Source organism: Sus scrofa, chromosome 8 (genome assembly GCF_054392235.1).
Source record: "Sus scrofa isolate SSC_HxYL_T2T_F1_AM1 chromosome 8, Sscrofa_HxYL_maternal_Yorkshire_Landrace_v2.0, whole genome shotgun sequence".
In the NCBI taxonomy this organism is placed as follows: Eukaryota; Metazoa; Chordata; class Mammalia; order Artiodactyla; family Suidae; genus Sus; species Sus scrofa.
The window spans coordinates 122938265-122960572 of NC_139390.1; the positions used below are offsets into that span (position 1 = coordinate 122938265).

Here is a 22308-nt window from a genome sequence, read left to right on the forward strand (position 1 = left end):
ATTTTGATCCCTATTTGAAACAAGTAAAAACGCAGGTTTAACTGTGCCCTCAAACCTAGCACGGAAAGAGAGGAGAGGCCAGGCTTTACTTACTCTTCATTCAGGGCACACCGACGATTGGTGAGCGTGCCATATTTCCTCAGTGTTTCGGTGAGCTCGGAGTACAGTTTGTCAGCCAGAGGCAGGGGGATTCCTTCCCACACCAGGATGAGAATCACAATCACTGCAGCCTCACATGTGTGGCCAGCTCGCTCCCGCACCAAACACAGTAACTTCTCCTCGCTGCCGCTTCTGCGAACCACCTGTTCGGGTCACCATTCCACCCCAACACCCCCCACCCCAACCAAAACAAAACAAGGGTCACTTGCAGCAGGTGAGAGCACTGATTGATGTCTGCCTATTTTCTCATGTCTGGGTCACAATTAGGGCCACATTTCCCAGCACCTGCAACTTGCCTTTTGCTGCCCATCTCTGAAAGTGGGGGCTTAACCTGCGGTCAGAACCGGGACAGATGCCAAAGTCCTCGGTGTGTAGTAGGCTCTACCCAGCACAGTGGGGCAGTGCCTCTGCATTAGAGCCAGAGTGAGAGGGAAGACAGGCAGGTCTTTAAAGTTCAAGGTCTTCATAAATGACAATATAAAGATTAACTGCAGGTATTTAAAGGATAAAGGACCTCTTCTTCACATGCCAGGCAGTTATACTTTTAGCAGGCATGTGAACAGACCTCTGCCTCACAATTTAATTACAGTTAAATATAGTTTTTACATGATTTTAAACTAATCTGCCTTTTTCTTGAGAGATAACACGTGGTAAAATAAATATAAGCAAGACTTCTTTCAGCCGGCATAAATGACTCTATGACCTGGGTCACCCAATTCTGAGGTTAGATCAATGAATCAAAATGCACAAGACTGAAGACCAAAGACCTTGTCAAGTCACACTTACCCATTTGGCAATAGGACATCCCTGAGAACTTTTGCCTTCTTTACCAGTATAGATGACTCTTTCAATCCTAATAGCTTTACCCTTCTGTCCAAACCTTAAAGAAATCCACAGAAACACACACACACACACACACATATAAAATTAGCAAATGAATCTATGAGGCAACCAAAATATTGAACATTTGAGCATAATTTTATTCTATGACCACATCCTGAGAAATGAATAGTTTACTTAAAAAAAAAAAGATCTAAGCCAAGCAAACTGGATAATAGACTTTAAGCCTTGTATTTCTTTAGTATCAAAATATACTGATAATTGTAACGAACCATTTTGAAATTATATGTTGGGTGAAAATAATGGGAAAGCTTATTTTTATACATAATTTCACAAAGCATGAAATTTTTTAGTTTGTTAAATTCAGTCTTCTTAAGATATGTACTATTTGATTTGTCCTTAACTAAATTTAGCTATTTTAAAACTTGGGGAATCATAGTAGATTTTAGCCAGAACTGTCCCTCTAAGAATCTCTCACATTTTTTTTTAAAAAAAGGCTGGCAAATAACTAGTATCCAGGAATTTTGAGAATATAGGATAATTCTAGAAATAGATTATATATTCCATTATGACCAAGGCACTACTTACTATTTGCTAATAAAAATGGGCACTGAGGGAAATTCACTATTTCTGCCAGGCTACTGGATGATTGTTTAGTGAATTTCTATGTGCTAATGTAGAAATGAGTAATTTGGAAATGGGGCAAGAATGACATGGAATATGTCCCTGCTGCCTAGAATGTCTCTTGGTGTATTTTAATGCTAACACTGCCTACCTCTTAAAGAAAAGCTACCCTAGCATAGTAACAGCTCAGAGCTATGGATATCTATATGAAAGTCTCTCTCTGCATTGATTATCTCATTCAAAAGAGTCTTCTACATGCAGGAGTAACTGTGTAGATTCAGGTAAATACTTGTGATAGTAAAAAAAAAAAAAAATGCAGCTATGAATAGAATCTGTCTCTATTTCTATTCAGCATATCACTCTTGCCCTCTGCTCATACTAATGGATAGCTTCCATAGAGATAACGACTCCTTCACAACTCTTGGTGGATTTAACTCAAGGGTTCCTTTCTCATACCACCTTTTCTCTTCTTTCCTTTTTGACACTTTATCATGAGTGGGAAAGCCAGAGGGGCCTCTCTTTGCAGCCTGTGCCAGCACTCTTGTCCCTGGCACGCTGGCTGACTGGTTCTTGTTCGTGCCTGGGTTTTCTGGCATCTATCTCAAAGTGGGCAGCCTGTGCCAGCTTACAGACTATTAGTCCTGTCAAATATTGTGACTCTCTGGTGAATAGCACAGTGTGTAGTGTTGGCAACCCTGGAATAGCTAAGCCTACTAATAATTACTCAATTTACAATTGTTTACTGCTTTGTATGTGAAAGCTGGAAAAATTCTGACATATACAAAAGGATAAACGTTAATCTGCCCTGTGCCTTTGCGTTAATTACCTTTCTTCCATGATTTCTCTAATAGCTGCCACATTAGGACCTGCTCCTAGATGGGTATAAAAAGGACCTTCATCTTTTTCAATAATTTGCTCTGTTGAGATAATAGAAGATTATTATTTTAGACCTCAATTATACTAAATATAAAGGCTACATCCACAAAGCTTATCCCCCAACTGCACATTAAGGGCCCTAAATGTGACTTTAAACATTTTTTTTTCTTTAAAATGAGTAAATTGATGAACTAATCTATTAGAAAATGTGCCAAATAATTAAGTATATGTACATGCTGCCTGTTGGATAAAAATATATTAAATTACATTTCAGATATGGGATAAGGAATTATTTTAAACCAAGTAAGTGGAACTAAACAAGGAAAAGAGGGAGGGAATTAGAATATATTATATGTAATATCAACTATAATCCAATTTTTTAAACTGGAAAAAAAAAATGACAGCTTTCTAGAAGCCTGCCTGTTTTTTGGATGTCAAAAGACTAAAAATAATTTTCCTGTCCTATCTCACCCCAGGGATATTGTTCAGTTTACTGTCAAGACATCTTTTCTCCTCTTGTTTCCCCACAGCATTTAAAATTACTCTGTTTTGAAAACAAGAACATTGAATTCAGACCCATATTTGTGTGTACTTTAGACCAACTTATGATAGAAAATACTGCAGAGAGGGTCAGATAAAAGGAAGAGGCTCTTATAAACGATCAAAGATGAAAACTGAGGGAAAAAGTTTAGGGTGGAAGGAGAAGGGAGTGAAGATGGTATAACTTACCTAGTATTGTCTATGCCTGTGTGGCACGCAAGCCCAACGAGGCAGCAATGTTAGCCACAAGCAAAGGGGCAGCACCTCTCCTCCCTCCATCCTAATACGAAATGTGGGCTGTCCCGTTTTAAGAGAAATAACTCGGAGTGGATGGACCATCAGCCGCATTAGTTTAACACTGGTCTTTACAAATGTCTTCCACTGAATCTAAGCTGACTAGCTATAATTGAGATAGTCTCACAAATATATCCACATCTGTCAGCAAAAAACATCCGTATTCCAACAGACCTATCACGTATCTTGAATTTTAACAAAAATGTACTTGTTTTAAAAAAGGGCAATACCATCTTTCCTACCAAAAAGATGCAACTTTAAAGAGAAAAGACTATCAACATAAATATAAATCACACAAATTTCAAGTGTATAAATGAAGAAAGGGCAACTTTGAGTTTTCAGAACCTCAGCGTTACAACTTCCCTCAACTCACCAAGACAGAAGATGATCATTTCCCGCTAACCTAGAAATTAATTTTGTAAAACTAGTAATGTATTCAACCTCGATTTAAAAAATATTAAAAGCTCTTATATTAGTTTGCATGTGGCAGTTTTTTTTTTTTTCTCACTTTAACAGATGTTTTTACTGCCTGGCTATCTCTCCAGGAGATGATATACAAAGAGTTACACAGATTAGTCCAAAATAGATACCTTTATATTTTAAAAGGTTTTATGGGAGGGAGAAATAAGCATGCACAATTGTTTTAATTTTGTGGAAAAACTGAATGTAAGTGAAGTTCTCTCTTGCACAGCACAAGCATCTGTAATTTAAAGACAAGAAATGTAAGCTTCAGGTTTTTATGAGCTTTCACAAATTGCTGCCAGACTCAAGATTTTTAAAAAGAAAGAAAAATCCCATATCTGGAGACAAATTTGCTAATTCTGGATAAACACCATGTGTCTCCGTACATTCCTGGCACTTACCTACGCATCTGCATGATGGGAAATCATATTGAGTCTTGACAGGTGTATCCAATAAATTTTTTATAGGAGTATCTAGTAATTTGGAAGGTGACTCTAAAAAATTATTGAGAACAGAACCAGCTGTTCTTTTGGTTGGTGTCTTTTCTGAAGAAGAAGGCATTGCTTGTTGCTCTAAAGCTGGGGTGTGGCTCTCAAGTTCTGCAGCAGTGGTTTGTCTGGTTAAAACTGTGACTGGCCCTGACATTTCAACTTTTACTTGCTTCTGTGATTTGAGAGTAAGAGCCTTATGGTCAAATAATGATTTGACTTGAAATTGCTTCAGATGCTGCTCCATGGTCTCAAGGATGCTCTTTTGCTGCACATTATCACAGTTTGGAGGTGGAATCTCTTGCTTAGGTATCTTTTTCCACATTTTGTTTTCGGGCTGTGCCGACATGGGGTGCATACAAGCATGGGGCCTGGATCCAGGTTCGACTTTAATTGACCTGTGCATCTGTTCATGGCAAGACCCAGCTTGGAGTTGCTGTGTTTGCTGCTGTTCTTGCTTCTGCAAGAGATGCCACCTTAGAGCAGCATGCTTGTGAATGTCCTTCTGAGGCAGGGTCTGAATGTGACTTCCTGCCTGATCGGGCACAGGGAATGTGTTTGCTTGGTTTTGCATCACGTGCCTTTGCTGAGCAATTTGTGCAGCTTGCTGACCAGACATATCTTGGTTTCTACTTTTATATCCCTGTAGAACTGAAGCTTGTTGAGGCTTCTGTTCTTGTTCTTGAAAGCACCTGTGAAGAATATCTTGCTTTGGGATCACATTATTAGGAAAATATTGCATGTGATGCAAGTTTGGGGTCTTGTTTCCTGCAACAAGTTCAGAATTTACAGTCTGTTCTTTATTCTCTGGAACTATGTGTGTACTGTTTGAACAAGAAATCTGTACTTTGCTTCCATTTGATTTCAAGATCTGACCATAAGGGGATTTTCTACTATTCATATTCTGTACTTGTTCCAGTCCCATTTGGGTATTATGAGTCTGGTACTCACTTGATTTTGAAAATTGATTTTCACCGTGAAAGCATTCTTCCACTTTAATCTGGCTAAAGAATGACCCTTCTCTTTGCTGATCACTGTTGCTTTGGGGATGAGAAAAAGTCTGGGGCATTTGTTCTTTATTCTTCATTTGTAATTTCTGCTGCTGTTGCTGACTCTGAGAGAGATGTGAATTCTGGGATGGTAGCGTTTGTGCCGCCTCCTTATGAGGCTTCTGTTGCAAAAGGTTCGAATTTGAGAATGGCTCGGTCTCTGAAGCCTGTTGATTCAAGTGCTGTTTTAATGTCAGGGGTATGAGCTTCTCAGTTTGGGGATCTGGTCTCTGCTGAAAATGAAATCTCGGGGCACACAGTGACTGCCTATGAGCTTCAGGTGAAGGGTCTGTTTTGGAGAAGTGCACCTGGAGTGAGGGTTTTTGGAACTGGAGATGCTGGTCCACTGTACCTTGAGACTGTCCTTGATTCATCTCAACATGATACCTTTGTGGCCTCTGGTCTGGCTGCATTGTTTTCTGGATATAAGCTTGCCCTGGGAGCCCTCCAGGCATGTTGGAATTTCCAGTGTATTGTTTGGAGGTCATGTGATTGGAGGGGTTGGACTGATACTGAAGAATTGACCGCAGGGTTGCCTCATTACATTTTGGATGGGATTCTCCTTGATGATAGGGAGGGGCCTTCAATTCAATCCATCCTGATTTTAGATAGGGCTGTGTTTGGAGCACAAGGTCTCGTGTTTGTTCCTTGTCTTGATTCTTGACAGTCTCTTGCTCTTTGTGTCCCATCAACTGCTGGCTGTGGTCCTGTGGATCTCCACTGCTACCAAGAATTGGTGGGTTATGCTTGAGATGTTCTGTTATTTGTCTTGTTTTCTCAGAGGACAATGGAACAGTCATTGTCCCTGGAGTCCGTATGTCACTCTTGTTAACATAATTATTCTGCGGCTTTTCTGGAAGCATCAGAGGGGGGTTGGATACATGTGTAGATGGATTAGGAGTCTGGGATGGTGGTGCCTCAGGCTGACTCTCTATTTTCATTTCCTTTAAAAGAACTGTGTTACTTTGGTTGGGGTAGTGATGGTGTCCTTCCAAACCTCCATCACTCAGGGTGCTTTTTCCTTCTGAAGGAAGCTGAGGAACCTGTGGAAGAGGAGGAGGGGGAGAAAGAAGCAACTGTGATGGTGGTGGTGTGGTAGTGGCAGAAAAGGAATCCTTAGTGAACACTGAGCTTTGCTTGAAGTAAGCACCATTCATTTCATTTTGCTTTAAATACCGCTCAGAGCTGCCACCGGGAGCCTGCACATTGCTGCCAGAACCTGAACAGAATTCTTCACCAGATACTAGCTTTATGGTTCCCTGGATGTGACTGTTTTGCGCTGGAGATGGGCACATCTCAAAAACTGCTTTCTGTTGTTCTGGTTTCTGAAAAGGACAGGTCCCTAGAATTGCAGCTGGTTTACTGGCACTATCAGCATCACAGGCCTCAGTCACCACTGCAGCTGGCTCTGGAGGCAGCTCAGAGTTCGAGGTCTGCGGAAAATTGATCTGCCCTGAGGTATGCGATGGGTGAGTGATCTCACAGGACAACTCATTAGTAGCCTGACTGTTAATGGCATGTATGTGAGATGTGGTTTTCTGCACCGCAATGGAAACACAATCTGGATAATATTGAGACAGTGTTTTTTCCAGGAGTTCACCGCGTGTGTTTTCCATGGAAGAGGCAGAAACTGTAGCACCATTAGGCATTAGCACTGCCTGGTTTTTAAGAATACGAATGTTCTTGTCGTAGTAGTTAGCATTCTTTCCCTCCTGCTTATTCAGAATCTGAAGCTCTGGATTTTCAGACCCAATGCAGTTATGTGTTGAAAAACTGGTGAAATCCTTAACTTCATTTTCTTGGGCTGCAAAGCTCTCAGATTCTCTCTTCCCACTCAAGTCGGAGACATTTGGTTGACTGCTGCCTTTGCCTGGATTTCTTTCTTGGCTTTCCCCGAAGTTCGTCCTTTCCCCATTAGCCTTTGGGTCTTGTTTCAGTTTCTTGTTCTGATGGAGCCCAGAGAGAGATGGTTCACTAACTGTGCGTTTTATCCCTCCATTTTGCAAACACTTGGAATACCCTCTACCTTCTTGTATAAAGTCCGGACTCACACGACTATGCTGGTTTCCCTTCATGTGGGGTATTCCAGAATAACTTTTGAAAGACTGCCACTTGGTGTCTCCATTTACTTCTGGATAAGGTCTCTCAGTTAATGGGCTTCCATTCTGGAGCTTGATAGCCAGAGGTTCTGTCTGGCAAATGGGAGAAGGAGATGGTATCAGGAATGGACTTAGTCTGTTGCCCTCAACATGGTTGGTTCTATCCTGTTCCATCAGGCTTGCTTCGGGGCCATCCACAAGGCTGCCCTCTGAATGAATTCTAAAGAGCATGGAAAGAAAAATTAAAATACATTAATATATATCTAACACTAATAAAACCACCTTAGAGAAGAATCATGGCATTAATAATATTGGAATTCCTACTAAGCCAGCAAACTGCGATACTCATTTTCATGTCTCAGAGTGATGACCAAGAGCTACTCGGGAAATAATTATTTTTGTCTACCCAGCAACTCTCAACTCCATTTATAGTCACAGAGAACAAAGATGAAAATCACCAGCTAATGTGGGAATTTTTCTCTTATGGGGGGGGTCTCCATTGACCTTTTTTTTAACTCAATGGATTTTATTATATTTATAGTTGTGCAATGATCATCCAACCCAGTTTTACAGCATTTCCATCCTAATGTGAGAATTTCATACTGTATTAGTAAACAGTATCAACTTCCTTCATAAATAATTCTTTTTGTCAAAATGCTAAGAACAACAAAGTAAACTACCTCCCTTCTTTCTTCTCTAGCATCTTACATATCTAGGCACTTGCTAAGATCTATCAATTCCATTTCCTATATATTCCTTGAATTATCTTCACTGACACTTCGTAACTAGATCTATATTATCTTGCTTCTTTATCTATTGTGGTAGCTTTTTAAAGGGCTTCTCCTGAGCCCAGCCTGTCCTCTCCCCAGTTCTTCAAGGATTCTTCAAATTGTTAACAAAGGGAATGTTCTAAAATGCAAATCTCATGTCCTACCCTTCTTAACATACTTTACTGAGTCCATATTGCCTGCATTAGTAGTTCTCAAACACACATGAAAGATAAGGCACAGTCCCTATAGCATTAACATTCCAGGGGTTGGGACAAGGGGGAAACTGTAGTTCATTAAATGCCCTTTCTAAGTGAATCCACATTGCCCGCTTCAGGATCTGACTGCCCAGTTCCTTTGAGAATTTCTTCCTAATGAAAATGGTCTCTCATATGCAGGTTTCTATTTTTCTGTCCTCCTACTTTGTCTCACAGTAAACATTCCAACCATAACAACAGCTTCTAAGCATCCGAACACTGTAAGCCGTTTCAGACCTCTGTGGCATTATTGTCTGATCTGCCTAGAATGCCTTCTTAGCCAACTATGTCCAGATAAAACTGTCTTAGAGATCACCACCCCTGGGAATTCTTCTTTGATTGCCCAAGATAATGAATCACCTCCATTTCTATATATTCCATATATTTCTGCCTTTATATCTTGTATATGGTCGACCACTACATTCAATTGTATTTTGTTTAATTTCTCTTACTGAACTGTGAACACCTTAAAAATATCCTACTCTGTTTATTTTTGGGCTTAGTATAGAGTGAGCATCCAATCAGTTTCACTAGGTTGATATACATTTGCTGATCATTTCTTTAGTCATTCAGTTTTGGGACCAATACAGATGGAGACTTCAAAGTTCAAAGGATAGGGAAAACAGAAAGAAATGGGCATTAAAAACCAAAAATAATCCATTATACAAAGTGAATGCTGGCCCATTCATTATATAGTCATGCTTTATTTTCCCACAGTTTTTCTCATTAAATTTATTTTAAGGATGTAAGCAGAAAAAAAAAAAAATCAAGACTATTTTCCCTTTGGGCCATAAAAAAACTCTATTAAAATAGCCATTGCTTACTAACCAAAACAAATGAAACTGAGGAAGAAATAAACATTGGAAAGCAACAGTAAAGTTATCCTTTGCAGATAATAGGATTGTATGCTGGCTAACCAAGAGAAGCAACTGAAAAACTGTTATATTTGATGAGAATTCAGTAAAGTAGCTAAAGAAAAAAATCAATAGCCTTGGTCTATCAAAGCACCAACCAGTCAGAAGCTTGGGTGGAATAAAATACTATAATAGAAAAATATATTTTTAAAACACTAAGAATAAGCTTAAGAGAAATGTGAAAACCCTGTTTGAATTACACATTAAAACAATACTGAGGGATACACAAACACAAAAGCAAAACAAATAGAAAGGTATAATATATTCTTGAATAGTTGTCAAATTAATGTTTTCATTTAGTATATTCCTATAAAAAATCAGTAGAATGTTTTGAGAAATTAAAGAAGAGGGCTCTAAAGTTAACGTGGAAAAATAAACAAATTGGATATCCAGGAATAATCTGAGAGAGAATCGTAATGGGGCCTGGGCAGGGCAGTAGCCAAATTGAAAGATATTAAAAAGTAACAAAAGCTCTATTGTACTAAAAACAGTTTGAACTTGCACATCAATAGATAATACAGTATTTATAAGACCAATGGAATATAAGAGAATGTTCAGGAATAGACACAAATACACACAGAAATATGATATGAGGAGGTAATGATGTCATTTCAAATAAATATATTGGAACAACTGGATAGTTTACTGAAAAAATGATAAAGCTGGATCTATCATTTACATTATATACCTAATAGTATTATAAATGGATTTAACATCAAATATGGAAAATAAAACTCTTAAAAAGTTTAAAAAACAGCCTAAGAAAACTTAAAAAAAAAAAAAAAGCAAAAAAAACCTGACTGGGTAAGTTCTTTGAGACACAAAATCTATAAGCCATAAAAAATGAGGAAGTTCGGTAAAATTTATGCATGTAAAAATAAACCTGTATGCTAAATTAAAACTTTTCTTAATATATAGGACACATACATATTGGCAAGAAAAAGACCAATCACTGAATAGAAAAAATGAGCAAAGGATATAGACAGTTCACAGAAAATGAAATGCAAATGGCTCTTAAATATTTTTAAAATGTCTGTTATTACTCATAAAAAGAAATGTAAATTAAAACTGCAACAAGATGCAGTTTTTTTCTCCAGTTGGCAAAGAACAGAAATTTTGATAATATACTATGTCGGAAAGCATGTGGAGAAACAGGCTTTTGCATAGTTCCCAGGATTCAAAACTTAGTAATAGAAATACCAAGGAGGATGATTTAACAATATCTACAGAATTTTGTAGAAACTTCCTTTGATCCTTTTGTTTTAAAAGCTTACTTTTTTAAGCTCATACATATATAAGTTAAATGAAGTATGTACAATATTTTGCATTAGCAAAAGTTTGGAAACAACCTACATTTACAGATGAAGTATTTCCAAGTAATTAAATGTAACAAAGAAAGCTGCAGAATAGTATGTGTAAGGATGCCACAACTTGTATGTTTACAAAAATAAAAATAAAATCATCTCTAGAAAAATATACAACAAAGAGGTTATAACACTTTGCTTCCAGGAAAAGGAATGGAGAGGCTGGAAAACAGCACCGAGAGGGAGATTGTTTATAACTGTGCTATTTTGTTACTTTTAAGCATATATATCAATGAATAAATAAAACTTAAATCAAAAGGTCATAATTCCCATTGAACAACAACAACAACAAAAAAAAACAGAACAAAATGTTATCTTTATTTCTGTTAGGCCTACTTCCTTTCAAATGTTAAGAGATGGGCTAGATGTGCATAGCCACTAGTCACAAATGGCTATCGAGCCTTTGAAACGTAGTTAGACCAAACTGAGATGTTCTGTAAGTATAAATACACACTAAATTTCAAAGATCTTAGTGTAGAGAAAAAAAAAAAACATAAAATAACTTGATTTTTAAAAATATTTTTCCCATGCTGAAACAATGATTTTGGATAAAATAAGTAAAATATATCATTAAATTTCATTTATTTCTTTTAATGAGAGTACTGAAAAATTTTAAATTCCATATGTGGCTTGTATTGTTTTTCCATTGGATAGCTCTGAGCTAAACTAATACTTTTAATCATCAATAACCTTTAAAAAAATTTAGTTTCCAGAATCATGAAAAGTGATTTGTAGTCTTTGATGTAAGGGGCTTCTCCAAAATCAGGAGCACTACCACTTTTTAAAAATTAAGAAACATGGACGTAGGCCTAGATAAATCCTTCATAGACAAGGTTAATTAGCTTTCCAAATACCACAGCAAAACAATGCTTTCTTTTGTCAATGGTGAAATCAATTAACACATATAGTACCAAACAAAATGTATTTATGTGTATGCACATTTACATTATGTTATGTTATACAGTATATAAATCTTGCAGGTTCTGTATACAACATATGTTGTCCTACTCTGTTTTTATATATAAAGTATTTGATACATTATTCTCTATTGTGATCCATACCACATAATTTGGACATTCTTTAAAGTGTCAAGGGCAGAATTACAATGAATGGAGTTTGCAAATATTTTATGAGCATAATAATAGCTTTTAAGAAGAAATAAAGGTGACTTAAAATGAAATTTATTTCAATATGGAGTTTTAAACACAATAGCCATTATACGACACCAATTTAATCTTATTATTAGACCTATTCTGTCCACGACAGCAACTCTTTACTGAGCACAGCTATCAGATAAGAAAAGTGAAACGGTTAACTTTTTCAGGGAGGATAGGAAAATTATATATTACCTTTTCATTTTAGGATGAGGATAATTTGTTATTTAAGGATTATTTTTGGCCTATGAATCTGATTCAGAAAATTTAAATCAATAAAGTGCCATTTTAGAAGGAGACAAAAAGAAGTATCTTCTTTGACTGCCACATGTCCTATACACTTTTTGTATATATATCCCAGAATATTACAATCAGTAACCCACTTGCAATAACAGCACTCTTAAAATCACCTAGTGCTTTTATAATGACACTGGGCTACACCCATAGCATATGGAAATTCCCAGGCTAGGGGTGGAATCAGAGCTGCAGCTGAAGGCCTAAGCCACAGCCACGGCAACACCAGATCCTAGCTGCATCTGCGACCTATGCCACAGCTTGTGGCAATGCCAGATCCTTAACCTACTGAGCAAGGCCAGGGATTGAACCCACCTCTTCATGGATACTAGTTGGAGTCTTAACCCACTGAGCCACAGCAGGAACTCTGCCTTATTTATTCTTAACAAAAAAAGAAAAAAATGGAACTTATTCATTTTGATCATTGCAGAAATACTGAAAAAGTTTTAATGTTACAATTTTTACAGGTAAATAAAGTTTTTTCAAGCTTACAAAAGTCAGCAATTTATGTAAAGATAAAAAATCTTCCAAGATAATATTTTTGTAGATATCTACCTACTAATCAGTGAAAATAGAGTTAATAGGCTATTTTTACAAATTTAGGGAGAAAGCAGAAACTTTTCCATAGTTAAACTAAGTTTTGAATGAATGTAATTTTTGCTATAGAAATATTTGTGTGGCATTCCTTTTGCTTCTCAGAGACTAAGAACAGAAATCGTTTTTATTCATTCATATCTGCTCTCTACATTACAGATATCAGAACTACTTTGAATTCTCATAATTGATTTTTTTGAGGTTAAAATTAAACATCCTTTATTTTTTCCTATACTAGAGAACATGACTAATATGATGTAGATTATTAATGAGAATACTACTCCTGTGTGAAACTGAATATTCAAATGTTATTTAAAATAATGCCAGCTCTTGGAGGTTTGTATGTGGGGTAATTAACACCAAATAAAATTGTAATGCAGTTTATGCCAAATAAAATTGTTTATATAAAAATTAGAGAGAATTTTTATTTTAGAAAAAGATGATTTTTACAATAGGGACAATGACTCACCTACAGAAGACTGGTCAATCAAAATTAAGGTGCTAATTTTTTCTTCAAATTTTTATGACTTTTACATACAAGAGCATAGGCATAAAAGCCTTCGGTAAATATGGAAATGATGATTGGTTAAGCTTACTCAGTGATGTTTTTCATGGTGTCAACACTTCATGTTATAGCATTTAGTTATAATTTTGAAATGAATAGCAAGCTTTTAACATATTCCTTAAGAGATGGTCTTATGAATGATAGCTGATTTCAAGCTATCAACTCCCAGCTCACAAATTCCTGAAAATCTCACAATCTGCTCTTGCCAACTGTTCTGAGCTGGTTCCAGGCACACTATTAATAGTGCTACCAAACTATTTATAAATCATATTTCTCCCTCCCTCCCTCTCTTGGAAATAGAACGAAAGCTCCCCGAGATCAAATATGTGCCATATTACAGGTAGTCTTCTTTATTTCCAGAAATTGTATTGGACAAAGAGCTCTTGCTCACAGAATTACTGAACAGCAGTTTAAATTTTTGGAAGGCTATGAAAAATTTTAATTATGTATTCAAAATGAATGATAATATGTGATGACGGTCCTAATAAAGTACAAAACATTTCCGAGCATAAGAAAGAATCTAGTTCCACTCTCTCATTTTACAGATGTAAATACTGAGCAATTTGCTCAAGTTGGACACCAAAATAATTGTACCCATGGACTAGACAGACAGCTCCAAGGAAGCTCTTCCTGCAACATAACATTAAGAAAAATGCATAACTCAGGGAGTAGGATTTATTTTGTTTACAGATTCACACTTTGCCAACGCTTTAGGTTTTTTCAGGCTTAGGGTGAAAAAAAAGTATTCAAGTTACATATCTGTAAGACTCTAATTATTGGCATGATTAAAAGCATTGTGCATGTACTTCATCAAGGTATCATTTCTTTGCATGGATCGGAATAGAACACAAAAGACATAAACATTTAGTACATGGATTTGAAGTTGCCACAGTTATTCTGATCCATTCCTTGTTACCCTTCCAGATTATCTCTTCTTTGGCCATGCCGTGGCATATGCAAGTTTCTGGGTCAAGGAATGAACCCACACCACAGCAGTGACAATGCTGGATCCTTAACCCACTGAGCCACCAGGGAACCCCTAGATTACCTTTTGAGTTAATGCTGGGATGCTGATGATTTTTCTCTGAAAAATCTGAGGGCAATTTATAAATTTCCCCTAATAATGTCATTGAGATTGTAATGTGTGCTGAGTCTAGCTTCAATTGAATCCCCACTCAGTAAAAGTGCTATGGAGTGGAGCTAACACAAAAAGACACAGGTCCTGCACTGCCTCGCACTGTGCTTATGGTGTGACAACCTGACTGCCTGGGTCTCACAGGAGTGTGTACAGAGGGGAAAAGCACTCCCAGCTGTCAGGGTCTGCATGCCATCAACCCAGATTTCTCTTAGGCAATCTAACTTCATTCCCTCCTGCCACAATAAGAAAGAAATACATGTCCCAAAAAATCAGAGTTAGTTTTAAAAAGATGGCAATGAATGTTCACCAAACATACCTATCAACATCACTGAGGCAGTAGAACTAGTCTCCTAAGTAGTATATGTATCAGTGGTTATCAAGTACAGATGAGACTATGTTAAAAAACTCAATGCATTTTTTAAACCAGTAATATTCAACAAATGACTTATGGAAACTTTTCTGGCTATTAAAACCTTAACTTAGGAAAAGACATGGCATATATTTCTCTGTTTTAACTGCTCTAACAGTTATCTTTGCTAATGAAAATTGAATAAGTAGCTCATTATTTAAATTGCACACACTCATGCACAATTTTTGACTGTGGTGCAGTGTGAGGTGTCTTTATAGGTTTACCAAAAAGGGAGCAAAATGACTGAAACTTTAAGACTGGAAAGATATGACACTCAGATTCTAAAACCAGCTTTGGCATTTTATTAAAGCCTAAAAAGGCAGTTCTAGAAATTATTTACTTAAATAACAGATGTTAATTAGATCATGATTCAAAATGTCACAATTTAGATCTTACTAGTCATACTATTTATGTTTACACCTTTATTCTAATAGTCTAATATACCCCATGATGTGTGGCCTTCTGAAGAACCAAAGAGTAGTTTATCCACTATAAATACCACTAATTTTTTTCTTTTTTGGAAATTTAAAGCCAAATTATAACCAAGTAATAAGAATGTGCAAAAATATATTATGGTCACCCTGTGATTTCAGCTAATGCTCCAGAATAATTTTTCATAAGCTATAAGGGAGAGGGAGAGAAAGATACTGAGATTGAAATTGAGAACAGTAAGTAAAAATGCCAAGTATGTTAATCTTCATCCTCAATGTCAGAGGTACACATTCATGAAGCATGTTTATCTCAGTTGAAAATACTAGCCTTTTGACTAGTAGCTAATGTTTTGGTTTCCTAGGACCAAAACAGGTTTTAGCCACAGCAGTTTTCCTTTGGTATTTGATTTTGCTCCTTCTCCTGCCTTTCTGACAATAATTTATTATAAATTCAAGTCACATCGGCAGCATCTGTGAAACAATTACTGCATCTAAGACTGACTCTGCAGTCTAATCCATCATAATTATGACAGGCCTCTTTGAAGATGCTATGATGCATGACTTAAAAATAGCACATTAGTGTGCAAATGGATCAGCATCTCATTTCACCAATATGCATTTAGGATTGTAATTTAGCTCAACACCATTTGACTCTTTTTGAATTACTCAAGAATGGTAGCTGCATCTCTCACCACATAAAGCTGTAGATGATGCTCAAAATTTGTGAAGAAAGCTTTTTGATTTTGCTTCTGTTTTTTGCTTATTGATTTTGTTGGTGGTGTATCTTTTACTGCTCTAAGAGAAAAAAAAAATACACACCATTTAAATCTCAGGTCAGCTTTTTAAAAAAAGACAAGAGAGTCCACTTATAAGATCTGTGTAGCTGCCATACAATAAGGCAATAATTTTTTTCTATAAAAAAACCTTTGACTTCATGTTCTAATATTGAAAGTATGTAAAATACTCTGCCATCATTAAATGAGTCCTGTTTATTATTGGCGGTAAATTCTTGACTAGGTATTAGTTACTTGAAGGGACTATATCTACTAAAATATATACATTTCAGCACCAACCTTAGGAGATGACTATACATGTCTCTATCACCTCTGTGATAGGCTTTGCCCCAATGGATAATTTAGGTGTAAGGAATTAATTAGTTCCTGACATGGAAAACACCGAGTAGAGATGATATATTTGATTACACTTCCTACACTATTCTCCAAAACTAGTTTAAGATTCTTCTTACCAAATTGGGACATAATTTGTATCAACTACACATTTACCATGGTATGTGCAGGACAATGGGCCCCAGTTTTACCTTTTGAATGTCCCTATGGAGAGTGCTCTACAATCCTTACCAAAATGTTGGTTTTAATGCCTATCTTCAGCATCTATCAAATTTCCTCCACTTAGTTTGACTTTCTTTCTTAATATATTAGTATGGTTGTTAAGTCTCACTCAAAGAAAGCAAAGGTTTTTTTAATGGGGCATAAATTACAAAATTAAAAATTATTTTCATTAATTTAGGAAGCAATCCCATTTACCATCACATCAAAAAAATAAAATACCTACAAATAAATCTACCTAAAGAGGCAAAAGACTTGTACTCTTAAACTATAAGACACTGAGGAAAGAAACTGAGGATGACACAAACAGATGGAAAGATATACCATGTTCTCAGAAAAATCAATATTGTCAAAATGACCATACCACCCAAGGCGATCTACAAATTCAATGTAACTGCATTTTTCAAAGAACTACAATAAAATTTTTTTTCAATTTGAACGGAAATTTTAAAGACCTGAATAGCAATCCTGAGAAAGAAAAACAGAGCTGGAGGAATCAGGCTCCCCAACTCAAGTCTATATTACAAAGTTACAGTGATCAAAACAGCACGGTTCTGGCACAAAATCAGAAATATTGATCAAAAGAACAGGATAGAAAGCTCAGAAATAAACCCATGCACCTACAGTCAACTAATCTATGACAAAGGAGGTAAGAGCATACAATGGAGAAAAGAAAATCTCTTCAATAAGTAATGCTGGGAAAACTGGATAGCTACATGCAAAAGACTGAAAGTAGAATATTCTTTAACACCATATAAAAAATAAACTCAAAATGGATTAAGACCCAAGTGTAAGACCAAATAATATAATACTCCTAGAGGAAAACATAGGCAGAATATTCTTTGAAATAAATTGCAGCAATATTGTTTTGTATTTGTCTTCTAGAGTAATGGAAACCAAAACCAAAAATAAACAAATGAGACCTAAACTTAAAAGCTTTTGCACAATAGAGGAAATCATAACCAAAACAAAAATACAACCTACAGACTAGGGGAAAATATTTGCAAATGATGCAAAGAATAAAGGATTAATCTCCAAAATATATAAACATCTCATGCAGCTCAATATATATATATATATAACAATCAAAAAATGGACAGGAGACCTAAATAGAAATCTCTCCAAAGAAGACATACAGATGGCCAATAGGCACATGAAGAGATGATCAATATCACTAAATATTAGAGAAAGGCTAATCAAAACTGAAGTATCACCTCACACTGGTCAGCATGGCCATCATTAATACATCTACAAACAATAAATGCTGTAGGGGGTATGGAGAAAAAAAGAGCATTCCTACACTGTGGTGGGAATGTAATTTGGTACAGCCACTATGGAGAACAGTATGGTGCTTCCTTAAAAAACTAAAAATAGAGTTATCGTATGATCCAGCAATCTCACTCTTTGGCATATATGTGGAGAAAACTCTAATTCATAAAGGTATATGGACCCCAATGTTCACAGCAGCACTATTTACAATAGCCAAAACATGGAAGTAACTTAAATGTCCATCAACAGATGAATGGATAAAGAAGACGTGGTGTGTACATGTGTTTATGTGTACACACACATTGGAATATTACTCAGCCATAAGAGAGAATTAAATAATGCCATTTGCAGCAACATGAGTAGACCTAGAGATTACCATACTAAAGGAAGTAAGTCAGACAGAGAAATACAAATATCATATGAGATCACTTATATGTGGAATCTAAAAAAATGATATAAATGAACTTATTTACAAAATAGAAATAGACCCGCAGACACAGAAAATAAACTTATGGTTACCAAATGGGATTGTGGGGGAATAAATTGGGAGTTTGGGATTAACATATATACACTACTATATATAAAATAGGTAAACAACAAAGACCTACTGTACAGCACAAGGAACCATATTCAATATCTTGTAATAACTTATAATGGAAAAGAATCTGAAAAAGAATAGATAGCTAGATATAGATACAAACATAGATATGTATAACTGAATCATTTTGCTGCACACTTACAATATTGTAAATTAACTGTATTTCAATAAAAAATATTATAGCTAAAATTTTAAAGGAAAACAGTCAATCAATCCAAAACATATTTTCAAAAGCAAAATTTATGTCTCCAAACTACATGTTAAGCCTGAACATAAGTCTTTATATAAGCATTAAATCTAGAGACTATAAGGTGAATTAATATTTTTATTATAAAACTGACTTCTATTTCTAATTTTTTTTTTTGGTCTTTTTTTGTCTTTGTTGTTGTTGTTGTTGCTATTTCTTGGGCCGCTCCTGCGGCATATGGAGGTTCCCAGGCTAGGGGTCAAATTGGAGCTGTAGCCGCCAGCCTACGCCAGAGCCACAGCAACGCAAGATCCGAGCCGCGTCTGCAACCTACACCACAGCTCACGGCAACGCCGGATCGTTAACCCACTGAGCAAGGGCAGGGACTGAACCCGAAACCTCATGGTTCCCAGTCGGATTCATTAACCACTGCGCCACAACAGGAACTCCGTCTATTTCTAATCTTGTAAGCACTTTCAATCTTAAGAAATCTAAGATGTACTTCATATATCTAGAAGGAAAAAAAAACCGTGAACACACAGGATTGTCAAAATCTCAAAGAAGGTTCTGGCATTTCCCAAAGTGTATTAATTATACAAGTATCTCTGTACACACATGACAAGCACTTCCTTTGCTCCTTCAGTATGTTATACATGTGTATAGGTGAGGCCTTGCTCTGTTTTTCCATAATCCTCAGTAGAAACTATCTAATTCCAATGTTTGCAGTTTCGAATTTTGTTTAAAATAAGAGTATAAACACAATTTAATAATATCTAGATTATTTGAAGGAAGAGAGTCAGGAGGGGTGTCACTGAAGATTTGAGATGAAGCTTATAGACAGAAGAATTCATGTAAGATGTGGAGACAACTAACAGTTTAGAAATAAATCTGCTTACAATTTGCAATTCTAGTCAACTAGTTTCTGAACTGGTAAGACAAGCACAATCTTTTGTCATTTTTCAATTATCCACATATTTGTAAATCCTGGGGTTGTTTCTTGAAGTTGGGCTTATCCCTGGTCTCTAACTCTTACCAACCTGATATGTGCTGAGGGAAAATATCAAATGTAATTAGAAACGTAATTTGTGTATAACCGAATCACTCTGCTGTACACCGGAAACTGACGCATTGTAAATTAACTATACTTCAATTTAAAAACACAAAAAAGAGAGAAAGAAATGTAATTTGTTGCAAACAGTATTTGTTTCACATACGGTTATAAAAGCTATTCAGATTTTTCAGTTTCGGTCCCTTCTCATCACCTGAAATGGCCAACTGTAAATTAGTTATTCTTACTCGGATACACTTACTAGAATACACCTTATCCAATGCTTGACATTTTAATTTTAAAAAAGGAATTACAGAACTGTAGTTTGGGCTTGATCTCACCCATATCCTATCTGAGAATCTGTCCAGTGGAGAAGCATACCCCAGCACAAAGAGGCTGTAGAGTGGACCCTCTGTAGGCAAAGCTGAAGTGGGTGCAGTGATAGAAAAGAGGAAGAGGAGACAGACTTCCTGGCCAGCGAGCTGTGCAGTAAGAGCCCCTTCACAGCTGCTCTGAAGAACCCGGGTATGCCAAGAGAAACCCAGTACTTGGATGCCCGCACCACAGGGGGCATCCAATGGCCAGTCGATGTCAACCACCGAAACAGCAACATCTGAAGCCCTGGAGCCTTGATCAGGCCAATAAGGAGCCCCAAGCTTTTTTCTTTCTTCCTTAGTCCTGCCCATTGTCCCAGTGGCTGGTGCTTAAAAGAGATGGGACAGGGGCAGAGATACTCAGAGTGAGACTCTCCAGAGGTTAAGACTGTGTTGTGAGAAAGAGTACTGAATCAGGCTTGACTTGGGACTTTCAAGATGAACAGGAATGAGTTTCAAAGACTGGAATAAAATTGTTCTAATAGCCAGAAGATTCAGTCGCAAGTATGCAGTCAAGAAGACACCATAAGGATAGTAGGATGGGGGACACTATCATTGTTGATTTGCAGCTATAAAATGCTTTCATTTTTATTTCTTGAGGTATGGTTTTTCCAATAAGACTGTTACATAAATCCAGAACAGTTTCTAGTAATGTAAAAGAACTTTATGTAATTTCTGACAGGGTTCACAATCATGCAATGTTTTTATAAAATGGCAGAGGCAGTCATAAAAATAAAATGTTGATGTAATCATTCTTTTATTCAACAAATATTTATTGAACATATCCTATGTCTATGTGCTAGGCACTGTTCTAGCCAACAGCAGTACAACACTAAGCAAAAGAAACAGCCTGCCCTCTTGGAGGAGAGAAACAATAAACATAATAAGGAATAAATTGTATGGTACAATAAGAAGACATTGACTTCTAAAGGAAAAAAAAAAAACAGGACAGGGGACTGGGGATCAGGAGTACCAGGGAGGGTTTGAGGGTTGCTGTATTAAATACTATAGACAGAGTAAGTTTCATTGAAACAGTGAGATCTGAACACAGTCTTGGAGCCAAATTACATAAAAAAATCCAATTCACAAGATGATCTTAATTAATCAAAGGGTGAAACTGTATTATTGGATATACTGTCTCTGTCTCCAGCTCTAAAATGAAGAATGGAAAAAGAAACAAAACTACCAAGATATAGAAAATAATTATATTAGAGTCACATTGTCACATCCTCAGGGGGCTTTACAGTACTGTGAAACAAATAACACAACTGACATTTTATTAAAAAAAATAAACAAAAAACCAAAATTCCACACTAAGGATCTTTGCAACACAGGGCATTTTGGTATTTATGTACTGTACTGTACTGATGAAATCTGCTCCTTCTCAAAGGTGTTCTGTTCCCTACCACTGCCTCAGAAAGCGTGCCATCTGTGTTTCTGAGAAGTTTTATACAATCCTGAATGGCTCCACCTTCATAACAATCTAGTCCTAATCTGCTACAGTTACCATGGCAACCCAGTCTTTTTTTTTTTTTCCTCCCTATTTTGAAACAATCAGTGATTACTGTGGTTCCATTAATTTGTAGGGTGTTTCAAAGATATTCTTGAGAGTAAAATGAATATTCTACAAAAAGATTAATAATGGAGTTCTTATTAAACCCACTACCCATGAACGGGCTGTCAACTTAAGCTACTCCTAAAAGTCCTAAAGAAAACTGCCAATATCATTTCATAATATAAATAATTTCTGTCCACCCAGAAGAAAAAAAAGCAAAAGAAATTTTCTAGTGGGTAAAACATTAGGAAAATGAGAAACATCAACTACACAGATATCTTTAAAATGTTGTATAACCATGTGTTCATCAGAAACATGTCCCATAAGTTGTGAAGGTTACTCTCATCTTTGATCTTCTATTAGAAGATCTGATTAATACTTTATATTGCCCCAAGTTATAGTGTACATTTTAAATGGCATCAAAACAGAAATAAAAAGACTATAATTTTTTTTTCTTCAAAAAGGTTCTTATTTCTGGAAACGCTAGACTCTAAGGGGTCCAGAAGTAGCATTAAACATTGTCTCTACTTTTAAGGATTTTTAATTACTAAATTGGCTGTATAAGACATATACATACAGGAACAGCCATTTAGATCTATGGATTTTTGAGTAA

General features: G+C 36.3%; 1 protein-coding gene across 4 annotated transcripts in view; it reads right to left on the reverse strand.

Annotated features, from left to right (window-relative positions):
- TET2 (tet methylcytosine dioxygenase 2) overlaps positions 1-22308 on the reverse strand; it is a 132237-nt gene that overhangs the window by 40363 nt on the left and 69566 nt on the right. The window contains exons 3-6 of one of the 4 annotated variants that reach the window (XR_014813269.1): positions 4197-7651; positions 2450-2540; positions 946-1039; positions 94-291 (exon numbers count right to left, since the gene is read on the reverse strand). Coding sequence is in view for 2 of the 4 variants with exons in the window: in XM_003129278.7 (XP_003129326.3) it covers positions 94-302; positions 946-1039; positions 2450-2540; positions 4197-7605 (3803 nt within the window). In the remaining 2 variants the exon portion in view is untranslated. Of the gene's footprint in view, positions 1-93; positions 303-945; positions 1040-2449; positions 2541-4196; positions 7652-22308 lie in introns of all 4 variants that reach the window. The other 3 variants (XM_003129278.7, XR_014813270.1, XM_084973288.1) reach the window with 3 other exon arrangements.